This window comes from Zootermopsis nevadensis, unplaced genomic scaffold, assembly GCF_977971745.1.
Source record: "Zootermopsis nevadensis isolate Lab colony 2312 unplaced genomic scaffold, Znev_1.0 Znev_ptg000019l, whole genome shotgun sequence".
NCBI lineage: Eukaryota > Metazoa > Arthropoda > Insecta > Blattodea > Termopsidae > Zootermopsis > Zootermopsis nevadensis.
This window is the reverse complement of record NW_028259151.1, coordinates 2741617-2758667: the sequence shown is the minus strand read 5'-3', so window position 1 is coordinate 2758667 and position 17051 is coordinate 2741617. Positions and strand designations below refer to the sequence as shown.

The 17051-nt window shown below is 38.9% G+C and overlaps 1 protein-coding gene across 1 annotated transcript in view; it reads right to left on the bottom strand.

Annotated features, from left to right (window-relative positions):
* Positions 1–16655, bottom strand: part of LOC110829388 (SEC14-like protein 2) — a 51452-nt gene extending 34797 nt beyond the window's left edge. The window contains exons 1-3 of the mRNA XM_022063057.2: positions 16613–16655; positions 15549–15648; positions 14115–14258 (exon numbers count right to left, since the gene is read on the bottom strand). Coding sequence (XP_021918749.1) covers positions 14115–14165 — 51 coding nt within the window. The 5' untranslated portion in view covers positions 14166–14258; positions 15549–15648; positions 16613–16655. The remainder of the gene's footprint in view (positions 1–14114; positions 14259–15548; positions 15649–16612) is intronic.
* Positions 16656–17051: the final 396 nt, after the last annotated feature.

Here is a 17051-nt window from a genome sequence, read left to right as displayed (position 1 = left end):
ATACTGCCTCCATCATCAGGGCGATGACGGAGGCAGTATAACATCTGAAACGTTGGTTAACATCGACCAGACTACACAGCGCAACAACCCAGAAGACGGAAATCTTCATGTATCTTATCCTTGGAGAAGCGCGAGGAAATTTGAGCTGAGGCAGAACGGTTCCGCTCCTTAAGATTACGTAACCGTTGGACAACTAGTCATTTTCAACATCAGTTATGAATTAGTACATAATCATGTATTTGGTTGGTTCCTTACCAAATAAATCATATTATGAGATGGCTGTCTTCTGCGTTGTAGCGCCGTGTAGTCTGGTAGAATTTTACCAACGTTTCAGAGGTCGTTGCTGCCTCCATCATCAGGGCGATGATCGCCCAACCCAGAAGACAGCCATCTTCGTACTGAATCATGTGTTCGTTATCTTTCAATTTGTGTACTACCTGTGTTCATAATACGTTGTATGGTTCTTGAATAAGTAGAGATGTTACACACACTGGTAAGGACTCAAGGAAGTAGTTACGTTGCTGTAGTAGCAACGCGTGGTAGTACTTAACAATAATTCAATTTCTAGAGTCATACTAATGTCAGCTACGATAATTATGTCGGAACCACTTTCACTGCATAGTTAAGTAACCCCGTAGCAATACCTCAAAGAACTGTCCTTGACTACCTGTGTACAGCGACATGAAGGGTGGACATGTTTACGTACATGCGCAGTTTGTCAACACAAGAAATTTGCAAAACTTCCACTTTTGAAGGCTGTTTTATAAAACAGAGACTTTTCGATCCATTGTGTATGATTTGTTTGTTTAATCTTTTATGATCATATAACATATTCTTAAATTTATGAGGGTCAATACTGAATCACCCGGTATAAAGGCACAGAGCGATGAATAATTGAAAATTGCTTCTACAAAGAAACCACACAATCGCCATTTTTTGGAGGCAAGACGGACTTGGAAATCATTCTCTACACAGTTACTGGCACCGTATATTTTGACAGTGAACCCAACTTTACAGAGGTTATTTTTCATTGTTGGTGTGACTTGAATTTGTAGTTTCTTGCACAGTTGTTCTTGTTCCCTAGTTTTAATTACAGCCACTTTCAAAAGCAAAATCTTGTGGCCTTTTTTTTATCTTGTATATTTCCTCCGGTTACAATTTTTTTATGAGGATAAATGCAATGGCAACAAGCAACGAACTTCACGTTACGTAACAGAATAAAAAATAAAAAAACCGGTCTAGCTGGCAAAGGTTTTTCAGGGTTAATCAGCCTGGCTTTTTATGTTTTATTTATTTAAGAATAATGAATAAACATTTAAAATACATCGGATGTTTATTGAAGTGACAATTGAATGCGCAAATGTTTTTTCAGCTGCTAGCAGATTGCCATGAACCAGATGACTCAGTGTCTGCAGGAATATACCTGTCTCACGTCACGATTAACAACAAAGAATCAGGAAAAGATGAGATGTTATAATGCTTGCATGATTATGCACTTTAACGTTGTTACGTGAGAAATACAAAACTTCAGTTTGCTTCCTGGATTCAAGTCGCAAGGTGTCTGGAACGGTTGGACTCTGTTTATTGTACTCTGTCTGTTTCAAGTTGAATCTTGACGACATACGATTTGCAGAATTATATTTTGAAATACTAGGAAACTATTTGAAGGCATGAAACTGGATTTTAGTTACTGGGGTTTGATGATTTGTTGAAGTCATAATAGTTCACATAAAATAACAAATGCTTAATATTTTGCTTAGTGGGTGAGCGAAAGTCGATAAATTTACTTCTTTCAGAACAATGTTTGGAAATCCATGACGTATGAAAGCAACTCAATTTGTTTTTCTCTGACAATGTGAACATTCTACAGAGAAACATCGCCGTTTTTTTTATTTTACGACGGTGTATCAACTGAGAATACTACGTGGGTTATACGTATAATATTTAACAAAAGTTAAGAACATAATTTGTTACTTTCTTTCAAGTGTATGCGATATGGAAAGCAAGACTATAAATAAATGATTCTGTTTAGTAATTCATATTTTTCACTATTACCGATTTTGGTGCATTAAATTTGTTACACCAAACTTCGGTATTTGGACAGTCCATTAAGTGATGCGCAGGTTGATATGATAAGGCGTACGAAAATTTCTGGGACTCCTGTCTTTAGATAATTGATCGTTGTTATGCCGCCTTATTTCTAACATGTCTTCCCGTGGCTACGGCATCGAACTAGGGACTTCTCGAATACTAGGATATAAGCTAACCACTACACCACCGAGGCGGCTGTAATTACAGGAATTCTGTGCAATGTTCATGGAATGGCAAGTCAGATATGCATTTATTTCAATTTATACAGAAATTTTTCAGTCTGCTCGAAGTTAGCACAAAACCCATCCATGTGCCCTTACGATATAAGACGTGCACGGTATTGGACCACTCCAACACTTCGATTGTGGGTTCGAATCCCACCGTAGAAAGGTTTCGCTATGATATGCTCTTCTGTGTATATGGAGGTCTTGTGACAGGCCGATCCCGCAAATTGAGGCCCTACCATGTATCTAAGGCAGTGTTCTGAAACCTTTCATCACACAAGGAACATTCTGATTTGTCATAGACAGATGACGGCACACCAAATTTCGCCTCATAAAACAAAACACCGGGCGGTGATTACACAGATGGCTGTCTTCCGGGTTGTAGCGCCGTGTAGTGTGGTAAACGCTTACCAATAGATAAGAGGTCCTTGCTGCCTTCATCGTCACGGCTACGAGCGCCCTGATGATGGAGGCAGCAAATCGCCCTGATGATGGAGATAGCAAGTACGAAACACTGGTAAACTTCCAGAGTACAAGGCGCTATAACCCAGAAGTCAGCCATCTGCAAAACATAATACATGTTGTATGAAACTTTTGATCACGAACCAATGTGTTTACGTGTGTGTGCTGCGAATTTTAATTACGAAAGAGACGGTCTTTTTCTAACTTCAACGTCAGAATATGCAATTTTTATAAAAAATCACAACACGTGAACCTTGCGGCCTTACACCGGTTGCATAACATTGGCTGTAAGAAGAAATTTGCAGGAGACAGCAATCTTCAGACTCACCACCGTGAAAACCTCAAATCCTACAAGAGATTTCATGTAAGATTTGAGGTTTTCACAGCGGTGAGTTTGAAGATTTACAATTTTTGAAGACAATTCTGAATTACAACAGACCAGAAGACTAAAAGAGAAGAAGAAGAAAAAGAAAGTAGATAAGCAGAAAACACCACGTTAAATTTCCTTATGACCTACAAATTCTCCTATAATGGTGTTTTATAAAGTGAATTGTTGAGGAGTGCGACAAAGCTGTGATGATTGTCAGTAGGCACAATTCAGTACGCTCTTGTGAGTCAAGAAAACAATGACTCATTGTGAGTCTGGTGGTTTTATTTAACGACGCATTTTGCACTGTGAAGGTTGTACACCGTCTAATATGAGCGAGTGATTATGAACAATAAAGAGATCCTGCTCTATTTTAAGGATCTAGAAAAATTTTCCTCGAAAGAGAGGAAAACCACGAAAAACATCAGACTTGAAAGGCGGTAACCCTGCCGAGATTGGAACTAGGTACCTCCCACACAGGCCTACTCGTTATCACTGATATAATGAATACGACAGGTACACGCCAAGAATCGTCTTTTTCTGGTTCTTGCTTTGCTATTAGGCGTGTTGGAATCTGCCAAACAATGAGCAACGGCTCACCACGGAATGAGAAAGAACACAATACAAGTTACCAGTACATTCCGCGGTTTTCGTTTGCAGTTAACTGTGCCATGAACTGAACGTGTGATCTATTTATTCCTCGCCCTGAACCGCTACTTTTGTTTTATGGCCGCTGGTCTTCTTTTCAAAGGTCATCTTCGAAGAAACTCCGATATTCTTACACATTTCGAGCTGTGACTAATTTGGTATTCTGATCATACGAAAATAACTTCACAGTGCGGATACCCGAAGTTGATCAAGTTTTAGTAGGATTTGAGGTTCCCACGGCTGTGAGTCTGAAGGTCCATGCTGCCTCCATCATCAGCGCGATAATGGAGGTAGCAAGAATGTCTGTAACGTCGGTAACCTTCTACCAGACTACACGGCAAAACAACTCAGAAGACTACCATCTTCTTCATCAAGTTTTACTTGTACATATGGTCAGATTATTGTCATAGTTCATTTAGTATCGCTGTATCAACTTTATAATTTAATTAGCTTCAAGTGATGACTGGTAGAATAAGTACATCTTTCACTGTGACAAAAGTGGTTAATTCTTCTCGAACAATCAGCTGTGTCAAGCCAATAAGAAGATAGGTCAAACTTTCCGGAGATTCCACCTTCTCCACAATTGCACAAATACCTGATATTGAGATAATGAAAACACTCAAGACGAAGATGGCTGGCTTCTGAGTTGTTGCGCCGTGTAGTCTTATAAAAGTTTACCGACGTTTCAGAGGTCCTTGCTGCTTCCATCATCAGGGCGATGAGACTACAAGGTGCAACAACCCATAAGACAGCCATATTCAGAGACTCCGCCGTCAAAACCTCAAATCCTACACAATATCTAAGACGTTGGACTTCTACGCTGCTGATTTCCCCAGAAGACCTACCACATTCAGATATGGGCTTAAGCGTTAATGACGTTATTCATAATACTACATTAAAACTCGATGTCATAATTCTTTACCGGTGAGAACCCAAGACAGCAAGGACAGACTACTGTAGAGATCGTCATATGTCACAAGACAGATTGTAATCTGCTTCTCCCTAGTACATACAGGTCGAATTCGTGACATACTGAGGTTACGATAATCGAAGTTTATACTCGGGGTCTGCTTTATTCCCGTTATTCGGAAATACAAATTTCTTTTACAGAAATTGCGTTATGTTCAATGGTTCTCCCCCTTCTTTCAACCGCGACCCCATTTTTACAGTTCTTAAAATCGGCTATCCCATGCATAAAATAACAATTTTTCAATAAAATCTTGAAATAATGTTAATTTAGAAAACAAAACTTGCATCTGTATACAAAAAATCTCAATAATAACATTCGCGACCCATCGGAATGTCATCAGTGAGTCCATTTTTAATTGTTATACATACGCTGGGACCCACTGCAACACATTCGTTTCCGAAAATTTCCATCCTTCGTTACTTTTGCCACGTGTGAATTTTTCTCGAGTCATACGGGGCACTAGTACGCATAACATTATCTCAGACTCCCGTAGCTGCACGGTCAAAGGTCATCACGGTCTCTGACACTGGAATCGCAAGTTGTGCCCCCGCTTAGGGCATTAGGTCACGTGTTGTACTGTGGTAGGTAGATGACTTAAACCAGTTTCGCCATTCAATTGTTAGATTATTGGCTGATATAAAACCTAGGAATTCATGTAGAAGTCTGTTTAAGAGATTGTAGATCTTAGCTCTTCCTTGTGAATACATATTATCGTTAATGAACTTTATTGTAAATAACCAAGAACTCTTTCAAACTAATTCTGCTATACACCGTGTCAACACAAGGAATAGAAATCAGCTTCATAGACCAATTGCCAACCTCTCATGCTTTCAGAAGAGTGCATATTATGCAAGGATCAACATTTTCAACAGTCTACCATCAAATCTCACAAGTCTTGTAAATAAAAAGGAGCAATTTAAACCAGCATTGAAAAGATACTTAATTACACACTCCTTTTACTCTGTCGATGAATTTCAAATGTTTACAAGTAAGTCGTAATTTATCTATTGTATATAATGAGTGGGTTTATTTGTAACTTATCTCTACTTCATGTGAACCCTTTGTATTTTTGTGACATTTATATAATAGTATGACTTGTATTTGTATAACATGTATTGTATTATTATGACTTATTCTACATCCTATTGTCATCTGACTAACTTATGGATCCATGGAATGTAATAAAGATGTATGTATGTAACAAAGCAGTTGTCGCGGTTCACTGAACAAGAATTTCAGACTGCCTGAAGCAAGTCGTATCGCAAATAAAGATACACAGATATAATTTTGAAAATGGCCGCCTTTGGATTGTAACGACAGTCATCTATATTCTCGTCGCCGTGAGAACATCAAATCTTACATACAATTTTAATTTTTCTAGACTTCAGTAGATGGTAGTATAACAGCTTGCGCTGAAAGCTAAAATTATACCACCATTTCATTAGACTATTGTAACATCTGGAATGTCGGGAGATGACGCTGGGTCAGTTCATACCCAAAATATTTCTCTCGTCTAAATAAGTTGTGACCCCTCCTCCACCGTTAAACACTTCTGAGTATCTTTGTAGAATGGACCTAAGCACTCGCCCCTTTCTGTATTGCTGCTTGTCTCGACTTTGCCCATCGTTCAGGTTATTAAGACCGAAGCTACTACGTTGTGGTAGGTGGTTCTGCTCCCGTATTCGTGTGAAAGTACTATTCTGCTGGATTCAATAGAAGGGACTAAACCCAGTCCCTAGATAAACGGCAATAGAGAAATTATCGCACCGTCGTTAGAACCCTTTTACTCGACTTTTGTTAGCGTCTAGGATGACAGGGTTCATTGCCTCAACAATAATTTCGATTAACATTTGTTTTACCTGAATAAATACCTCGTAATAGAGAGTTTTAATTCACAACTGTAAGTCTAGAAATTACAGATGAGGGACAAAAAAAGCTGCCCTTTCGTCATATTGATTTCGTCAAAAAATGGTCGTGGAAACAGAAAAGTGGCGAATTCTTCTCTAACAGCAAACCCAATTAACATAACGGAACTCTACTGGGACACTGGATACTGGGTACGACCGTTCTTCGAGTGCCTGAGCACTGCGGACCCCAACTTCTCGTTGGCTTGATCTATAGACATTCGGTACGACTCCTCGGACGAGGGATCGGCCCGTCGCAAGGCCTCTACCTGTACACAGGACAGCACAACACATAAAAACGCGGACAAACATCCATGACTTGAGTGGAATTGAACGGAACTATAATCCGTTAAATCCACCTTTTGATATGGACGTCGCCTAACTGTTTTACTGTCAAATTGTATAATAAAACTGATCAGATCTTTTTTCTTTAGATCTCTTTATTTCATTTATATTTACTTAAATGACCCTGAAAAACAACACAATAATATCTATCATTATCCGTTAATCCGTACACTGAAGTTGGCTTTATCTTCATCGAACACTGAGTGGCTGATGAACATTCGATTTAATGTGAACTGAAAAGTGTGAAGTATAGAGTTCTTCAAATGTCATAGAATATGCCCATTATGACGATGAATCTTCTAGACCGGTGGTTCCCAAACCTGGGTAAATTACCCGAAAAAGGGGTAAAAGTGTTTTTTCTTTGGGTAACGACACAACTCGGATTACACATTAAAATTTACCGTAAAAGTGTAGAAGAAGTACTCTGAAGAAAGCGATCAGTCATTGTGCACCGATACTCTAAAACAGACTAACAAGTATTGATATGCTGTTTAATAAATACGCCATACGCTTGTTATTAGATTCAATCAATTTTGCCTCGCTCGCATGCACGTGGAGAATTGAAAAAATACGTCTACATGTACCACCCCCCTAAACTAAAGTTAGTGAGTCTAGTTGTCTAGTCTAAACTTTGGGTGCAGTATGTTGCTAGCTATGGCGGTGTGAGGTATGTATCACGCTGGCTGTGTTTATAAATCGTACTGTACACAATTGGAAAAGATAATCTTCATTATATAATTTTTTGTTTATTTAACATAATATAATAAATATTTGAATCCTAATTTTTACTTGTCATACATGTTTTATGTGCAGTGCATTGGGTAAAAAGTACTTTCTGATAAGCGGTTTTGGGTAATGAAGGAAAAAGTTTGGGAAGCAGATTTCTAGACCAGTGGCATTCAACCTTTTTGTTCGTGTTCCCCCAGATATAATTTCTCTTCAACTTTGTACCCCCAAAGTTGTTGGTGTATAATTCAAGTTATACATAGTATATAATCTACATCTAAAATAAATTAAATAAAATACATTACTGATTATTCAGTGTTTATCATAAAATAATATATATATTTTTAAATTTCACGTACCCCCTAAGATGTCTTCGTGTACCCCAGGTTGAATATCACTATTCTAGACCATCGTAAGATTCTACTTACACAGGATAGCATAAGGCAACATAGAAAAACAAGGACAAACATTCGTGTCCAGAATGGGATTCGAGCCCGCGATCCCAGTGTTGAAGAGGAGCTAGAAATTGATTCGTCTCAGTTCGGCGATTACTGCGATCGTGCTGACAGAGAGAGAGAGGGGGGGGGGGCTGGGAGGGAGGGAGTGACGATGTTCAGTTTACTTCGGCACTTCCTTCTAAGGTAACAAGAAAATTATGTAAGTACGAATAACCGATTTTTATGCAACTGAAATTCTCATGACCTCGTACTGACGCCAGAAAGGACGAGGCATCAACGGGACTGACTGACACACACAGTAGTATGTCAAAGATATATGTATAAGTCTACAAAAACTTAAATGTTATTGAAATAGCATGTATTAATCGGCAAATTTGTTGTTCTGAAAGTAGAATTGACAGCCCATGCACGTTGATGTAAAAATCTCGTTATTAGCACAAAATCCACTGGCGAACTATTGTCTCGTAAACATTCCACACAACTTTGTTTTTTTGCTATTCGTGACAGATGGCCAAGGACTTTTACCATTATAAATAAATATATTAATTTTACGAACGAGATAGAAAATAAATTTCAAACCAGTTTATGATGATATTTGACGATGCTTCTCATATAATATTCACATTACATAACAAACATTACAGTCTTAAACAAACACATTATCTTGTCGAAGAAACCATTAGTTGCACTCGGAGAATAGTGAAAGGTTTAAGAATTATTTATGTCTTTAAATCCTACTGCTCTCTCAAAGAGAGTGGGCAGGGGCGGTTTCTCTGAATCCTCCTCAAATGAACGATAAAGGAAACTGTACGAATCCCAATAAATCCTATTTCTGATACAAAAGCAACCAGATTATGCTTTGAAACTGTAGGAAAGTATTACGTGATGTATCATAATGGCGTAGCGGATGGTTTACATCACTTACTTGCTTCAGGAACGACTCGACATTCGAACAGACCTATAGATTTTAGACCAGTATTCGAGAGGTCCCTGGTTAAAATCTTTGCCCTTAGACCGGCTACCCTGAATTAGTTTTCGTGGGTTTTGTCAGTCCCTCCAGGGAAATGCCGAGATAGTATTTTAATTTAGCCCACGACCGCTTTATTCCACATTTCCAATTCATTATTCACTATCATCCTGTCATTTGACGATATATAGTCTGAGGTACTGAACAAGCGTCGTTAAATAAACAATAAAAATAAGTAAATATGACAAGGGAAAGAGTAGCTCCGACATGTCAGTCTTGGTGCATGTAAAAGCGCGCGTCTATTGACGAATTTCAATTCAATTCGTATTTTAATTTACAGATGGAGGTCTTCTGGGTTGTTGCTCCACGTGGTCTTTGGCCGCGTACCTCTCGGAAAAAAATCGGCTGAAGAGTGGAGCGTTAGGACGTGAACGGTGGAAACAGAGGAGGAGGATCAGGTCAGGAGAACTGCCCTATATAAACCATTAACTTCCTAACAATCACCACTTTAGACCTGAAGGTGGAAGCAGCACGTTCGTTTGAAACGTTTATGGCCATTTCATCAACCAGGGCTGGAATTAAAAGTAAAAATAAATTTCAGGAATAACAGTAAAAGGATGAAGGCAAAATGTTAAATCTATGAGATAAAACGGATATAGCACGTTGACCTTTTTGGTGACATTAACTAATTTGGCGTCTGTGAAATGTCAGTGGTTTGATTGCTGGGGAACAGATGTAAAGCATACACACACGCGGAAGTTGTATTATGAGCTAATCTTAAAGCACCAGATTTTGATATATATCGGGTGAGCACAAAAAGGCTGTACACTTTCAAAATGATACAGAAAAAAAATGCAGCGTATTTAGAACTTTACACCTACACCAGTCGATAGAAAAAACCTCGGAGTTTTGTACACACCTCGCAGATACTCGAAATGTGCTCCGCGAGTCACACGGCAGATATCGAGACGATAATCCAACTCGTCTGAAACTCTGCAGTGTCCCTAGTGATGGAAGCTATGGCAGTTGTGATTCGCTGCAACTCAAACAAAGACTACGGCGTGAATAGACACCCAGCTGGGTGGTCCCAAGTGAAAGTGTGTGCGAAATAAACGTCGCACAGTTGTTACAGGCTTTGTCTTCGCTAACTGCAGAACACACTGTTGTGGGGGTTGCCATTTTCGAAACTAGTGGCACCTAGCGGAGACGCGGAACAATAATCACCCGGGTCATTATAAACAACACAACAGTTTTTTGTATCAACTGGTGTGGGTGTGAAGTTCGAAGTACGCCCCGTTTGTTTTCTATATAATTTTCAAAGTGTAAAGTTCTTTTGTGCTCATCCTGTATTAATTTATTTTATATATATATATATATATATATATATATATATATGTGTGTGTGTGTGTGTGTGTTTTAAGTACACAAAGTCGACTGATGTCTTAAAGGGTTAAAATATGCCCTTAACTCCCTGGATTCGTCATTTATAACAAAATTATTAAGCATTTCTGATTTTCGCCAAGAACAAACGATGCGCTTAGCAATTATAAGGACATTATGAAAGAAACAAACGAAAGATCTGTACACGTGCCCACTATTTCGCTCCATACCAGAATTCTGTCGGCGATCGTTTTAGCGATGAACAAATTTTCAAATTATGGTTCCCATATTTACAGATGTCCTTGCATAACAATGTGTTCACGGGGTGTAACGCATTCTTATGGATATAATGTGTGGTTACGAAAGTGGTACAGCCAAAGGAAGTGATTTAAGCTGCTTACAGGCCTAGCTTGTTCATTGCGTGTGTTTGAAGAGCGATTTTCAAACTTGTATAAGCGGCTTTTATTGACATATAAATATTCTTTAATGACATTCACTGATAAAATTTAATTTCCACAAGCACCCGGAAAATATATTTCTATATTTTTTTTATTTTCCAGTTTAATTTCTTTAAACCCATTTTTTTTAGTCTTTACAATGTCATTCAGTTTCATTGTCTACTTCAACAAATACTTCCAATAAAATGTTAGATCCTGCAATTGTACCCAGTAGCGAAATAAAAATTACGCAATCTTATACACATAGGCTCCATAAAGACATTTTTATTACAGATATCTACTATAAAAAATTGTGATTAGTCGTTGTCGTCAACCAATTTGTCGTCAAAAAATGACGTCATCAACAATAACACCTTATATTTGTTTATACATGGCATTGTTGTGGAACAACAATACCGAGTAAACAAATAACGCTTAGTACCAAGCCAGTCGCATTATCACTGCTCTACAGGCAGCACGTCGCCACCGAACAGCGAGATAAAACTATTTAAGAAATTAAGAAAAGTGAAAGAAGACGTTATCAAGTATTTGAAGTACGAACTCCAAAAAGTGATACTCATTCGATATATTACGATAACGAAAACTATTATGAAAGCTGACTTTATGATCGATTTTAAGACGAAGATTTGCAAGGGTGGGGCTGGACGTAAAAAGTTGACTGAACAAGAACTGTTGGCGGGAGGGGTAGTTTAGTTTCTTACTCAAGTGTTTTAACCCCCATTCGGGGTGGTTAGTTTAGTTTCCTACCCAAGGGTTAAAACATTTGAATGAGACACTAAACCCGAAGGGGGGGGGGGGTTAGTTTAGTGTGTTACTTAAGATTTTAAAACGCAACCAACCCCACCGAAGGGGGATGCTTTTTAAACACTTGACCAACTCCCCTTAGGGGGATTTGTCAAGTGTTTAAAACAACAACAGTTAAAATAACTGACCAACCCCCCTTCGGGGGGTTGGTCAGTTGTTTTAACCCCAATTCGGGGGGTAGTTTAGTTTCTTACTCAAGATTTAAAACACTTAATGAGACACGAAACTAACCCCACCGAAGGGGGGTTGGTCAATTGTTTTAAGTCTCCATTCGGGGGGTGGGTTGTTTAGTATTTTACACAAGGTTGGTTGCGTTTTAAAAAATCGACACCCCCCCCGGGAAGCTCCGAAAGGAGCGTTCTGCTCTAGTTGATCATAAAACACTCAAGTGGAATTCCTAATTGCGTTTGTAAAACGAGTTTATTTCGCGAACTTTACGTCAAACTTGTATCGGGATGTGGTTCATCAGGCCCGACCATATTCTATCTTACTGTAATCTGTACGTTCACACTGGAAGTCAATGTTCGCTCGTGCTTTGCAATTACTGTCACATTATTTAAATTTATCATTTTGTATTTTTCAGATAGCCATCTTAAAGTTGTTAAAGGCTTGTCCTCGGCTTCGTAATTAAGAATTATACTTGGTTAAGGTCACCTACTTATCTACGTAACCTGTTTTTTTTCTCATTGCACGACAAGAATGTTTGAATATTATGCACCATAAAACATGTTCGCTTTCTTACCAGCTGGAAAATGACCATTACTCCCAGTGTGGTAATAACGTGACATAATAATCTCATCTCCGTTGACCTATATTTTTGCGTTCTGCTTGAGATAACCCACAAATATTAAAGTTTTATTATATAGGCCTACATGTAAGTGTAAACGTGACAATTAAAATATGCAAAACTGTAATTTTACGTGTTGTTTTATAAAGGCGTAAAACTTGCCTATTCATATTACGGGACGAAAATAGATCGAGGGCCTTTAAGAACACAGTGAATAATAGAATATTTGGACCTAAATGGGAGATAGTAACATGAGAATGGAAAAAAACTTCATAATTTGTTTTCCTCGACAAATATTATTAAGATTTTCAAATCAAGGATCATGAGATGGTTGGAGAATGTGACACGCATAGGAGACATGAGTGTATTAGCAATTTAACGACGCTTTTAGTAACTCTGATTATATGGCGTCGAATTAGAGGATGAGTAATGGATAACGAATTTGGAAGGATGTAGTGACGTAAGGTGGTATACTATCCTTTCATGTTTGGAGAAAGACCTAAGCGTAGATAGAAGGATAATATTAAAATATCTCTTGGGGAAATGGTTTGGGGTATGGACTGGATTCATGTGGCCGAGGATAGTGTCCAGTGGCGGGATTTTGTGAACGTGGTAATGAATTTTTTGACTTTGTGAAAGGCAAGGAACTTATTGACTAGCTGATGATCGTACTGTTAGTTTCACAAGAGAGATTCTGCTGTATGGAGTTCAACCTACGACTAGGTCTTCGATGTCAATGAAAGGACCCAAGTTATTAAAGAAATATAAAGTTATGAGCAGGGGAAGTTATGGCAATTAAAGTCATTTCAGTCAGCCTGTGTCCTGAATATATAAGAAGCATTAACAATTCAGTCAACATGGACCCAAGTACCGATCAACTTTGGCGTTATCTTCAAACGGGCCACGACCATTTCTCTGCCCATTCCGTTCAAAACGTCATTAACTCTCATTTAAAATTCACACATGGGTTTCAAGAACACGGAATCTGTTACGCTTATTCCCAATAAGAACAACACCGATGCTGTTTCTCCTTATAGGTTACTTTATAACCTGAAATCTGAATCGGATTTTAAATAATTGTTTGTCATAACCCATTAATAAAACTTACAGAATAAACGTAGGCCACTGTATCGAACATTTACCAGTTCTAAGAGTCAAAAACTACAGCATTAAAAGAAACATAGCCTATTACAGATTATTTTAGAAATTAAATGCCACACGATTTTTTTTTTGAAAACAAAACAGTCCTTCAGTGAATACAAAAAAGAGGAATATTGTAATTAATTACCACTAAAATATTACGATTTATTTCCAAAATAATTTGAAGGTATAAGCTCCGAATGATGGAAGGACTTTGTACACGCCAGTTTGCCACACATAAAAAAGAATCTGTCTTCACATCCAGTTTGTTAGAAGGAAATACTAATAACAAATTGTTCTGGGCTTCTCTGGTGTAGAAAACATTTCCCGACAAAATGTCACACGAGTGTTTTGGTGCTGCGAAGTTACACTGCATAACATACCTTCATGAGGGCGAACCGCTGGTCGTCGGACAAGTTGAGGGACGGAGCCATGACGGATGTGTGTGAAACGTCTCAAGACAGTGCGATGACTGCAGTCGTTTATCTGGCGGTCCGGTTCCACGACCCGTCGTCAGTACCAAGCTATTAGTCGTTCGCTCAGACATGAGCTATGGATCGGCGCGTAAGGGAGGGTACTGACGCTGTCTCCTAGTGATAGTGGGGAACGGAGGAGAACACTTTTCTCTGTACTACTGAACACAAAAACATCAATGCAGACTGAATTACTTACAGCGGCTGAAGATATTTTACAAAGCTTCTATTCCACTTAATTCCCCATCATCTTCTTCTGCATCTTCTTCCTCCCTCTCGTTTTCCTCACTACTGCTACAACTGTTGGTATCACTGCCATCTTGTAAATTAACTGTAATTTGTTCCGAAATGTCATCAAGAACAGGTTCCAACCGCAAGTAATTCTGTTCGCACTGACGGGATTTGTTGCACCTCGAGGTCCATTCTTCCTTTGTGATGCTACTAAACTTTTCCTCAGCTAGTTTCATAGCATCATCTAGACGGAAACTGACATTCTTTCTGGCGACATATTCTTTGACCAATCCCCATATCAGTTCAATCGGATTCAGATCTGGATGATATGGCGGCAAGCGAAGGGCAGAGTGGCCATGTTCAGACAGTAGAGCGTCAATTTTGAATGTTTTGAATCGTGGCTTACGCAGTTTAATTAGAGAATACAATTCGGGCTTACACATTCCGTCACTGAAAGGAATGCTACGATCTGAAAGCCAGTCGATCATAGCACTTTTTCGAGATGAAGAAGTTGGAGCCGGATTAAGTTGTACGTTATGGTAAGCTGCATTGTCCACTACTAATACCGAATTTGGTGGAAGGTTTGGAATTAACTTCGTTTTGAGCCATCTTTCATAGTTGTCAAAATTCATATCATGATGATAATCTCCAGATTTTGTCCCCGATTTAAACATTAACAAAGCATTTGGAATGAAGCCATTTTCATTGCCAGCGTGTACGATGATGACTCGCTGTCCTTTGGAGACGGGTGCAAGTAGACCTGCATTTGTACCATCACCCCAGGCATGTCCTTTCGTGTGTGAGGAGTGAATGTACGTTTCGTCCATGTAGATAATAGGTCGCCCCTCATTTCTGTAACGACTTTACGTCTCCCTATTTTCTTTACACCTCTGCCCACGCTTTGCATTCTGTTCGTGCTGAGTAGAAACAGCGATGAATATGAAATGCCTATTAAAAATGGGTCAATGTTTTTGAAATGGAATTTACCACACGAAGTGAACTCGGTCGCTTCTGCCTTGCAACTGAGCTCTGAGTTCACCCCACCCACTGTTCGGGGTGGAAATGCACTGCACATCTCAAGGCCATAGCTCATGTCCTAGCAAACAGCCTATACCTCGATGTCTGATAGTTGCCTTGTTCTCCGCTATCACTCATTCGCGCTGTCGTTGACTTCTTGCCACACTTCTCACTACCTTGCCTTTGCCGTCCCTTTCTTTAACACACCGAAAATAATATATTTGTGAAGTAACCATAATCCTGATGTTAGTAAAAAGATATTTCATTATAGTTCCGTGTCTAAATTTGTTTCAGGACACTGTATAATACCTATCTTTGTCGTGAAAATTGCTACGACATCCGTGTCAATGTCTGTGTCAATTTGTATTCATGTGTCGTATGTTGTTGAGTGCCACACAATGACATCTGAAATAACTGGCGAATTTTAATTACGTTTCGAACACAATGCCTTTAGAGGATAACTATCTAGGAACTAATTATCTGTCAACATTACCAATATAAGAGCATGTATATTTATAAATGGAAGAAACACTCCATTTCATTTAGGGTCCTTAAGTTGTATGTCTGGATTAAAAACGACAAACATGACCACGCGAAGTCACAGAACTTTGAAGATATGTGTGATAACTTTCAGGTGTCAATGTATGCGTGCATAAATATAAGAAACTGTGCGCATTGTATAAATTTATAAACCTATGATATATTCTTGTCCTTGAAAGAAAATTGTGCATCGCAAGGTCTTACACAGTTAGGATGTGGCACTACAGTTTTTTAACTAGATTGTCACTGAATGACATACTTCACAGCTTTTGTTTATCATTCAGATCTACATGATCTTTGTTTCCCTGAATGTGACTTTCATTTAATCATTTAGATAAACACTAGATTAGCATACGTGATAGCTCGCAACTTTTTGCGATAAACAATTGTAGTTAATTTCCAAATATATTCTCTAACTTTAAGCCTCAGAGCAAAATTGTGTAGAAATACATAGACTGTAAGTAAATAACTTCACAAGATGCTCGTTGGCTGTTTCATTTTAATGAATAGCAAACCTTTTAAATCTAGTCCACTTATAATCAGCGAAATGATAAAATTTGTAAGAGATGAATGACCGATGACGAACGGCGAGTAAATGAAGGAAGTTGTAAGTTACAAACCTGTCACACCTCTGCTTTGCCCACCATATTACCTGTAACTGGAATCCAGTTCCGCCTAGCGGAAGACTTCTGTATTAACAGACTGTGTAGCGGTCCCATGTGTTCACGTCTCTAGCAACCCGTATTTGTGTCAAGTACGAGGTGCGATCGGAAGGTTTCAAGACTGCGCGTATAAAAACCCGTACACTTATCTCAGGTATTAAATTCATCCATCACCCTCGAAGTAGTTCCCCTGGGAGTGAACACAACGATCCCAGCGCCGCTGCCAAGCCTGGAAGCATCCCTGGAAATCTTTCTTTGTCAGCCTGTCAAGCACCATCTGCGATTCTGCCTGAATCTCTTGCCAAAGACTCGCCAAAACGGCTACGGAAACCTATGAAATGCTAAAGCAAGCATTTGGGGAGTCCGCAATGGGTCGTGCACAAACTTTTGTATGGCA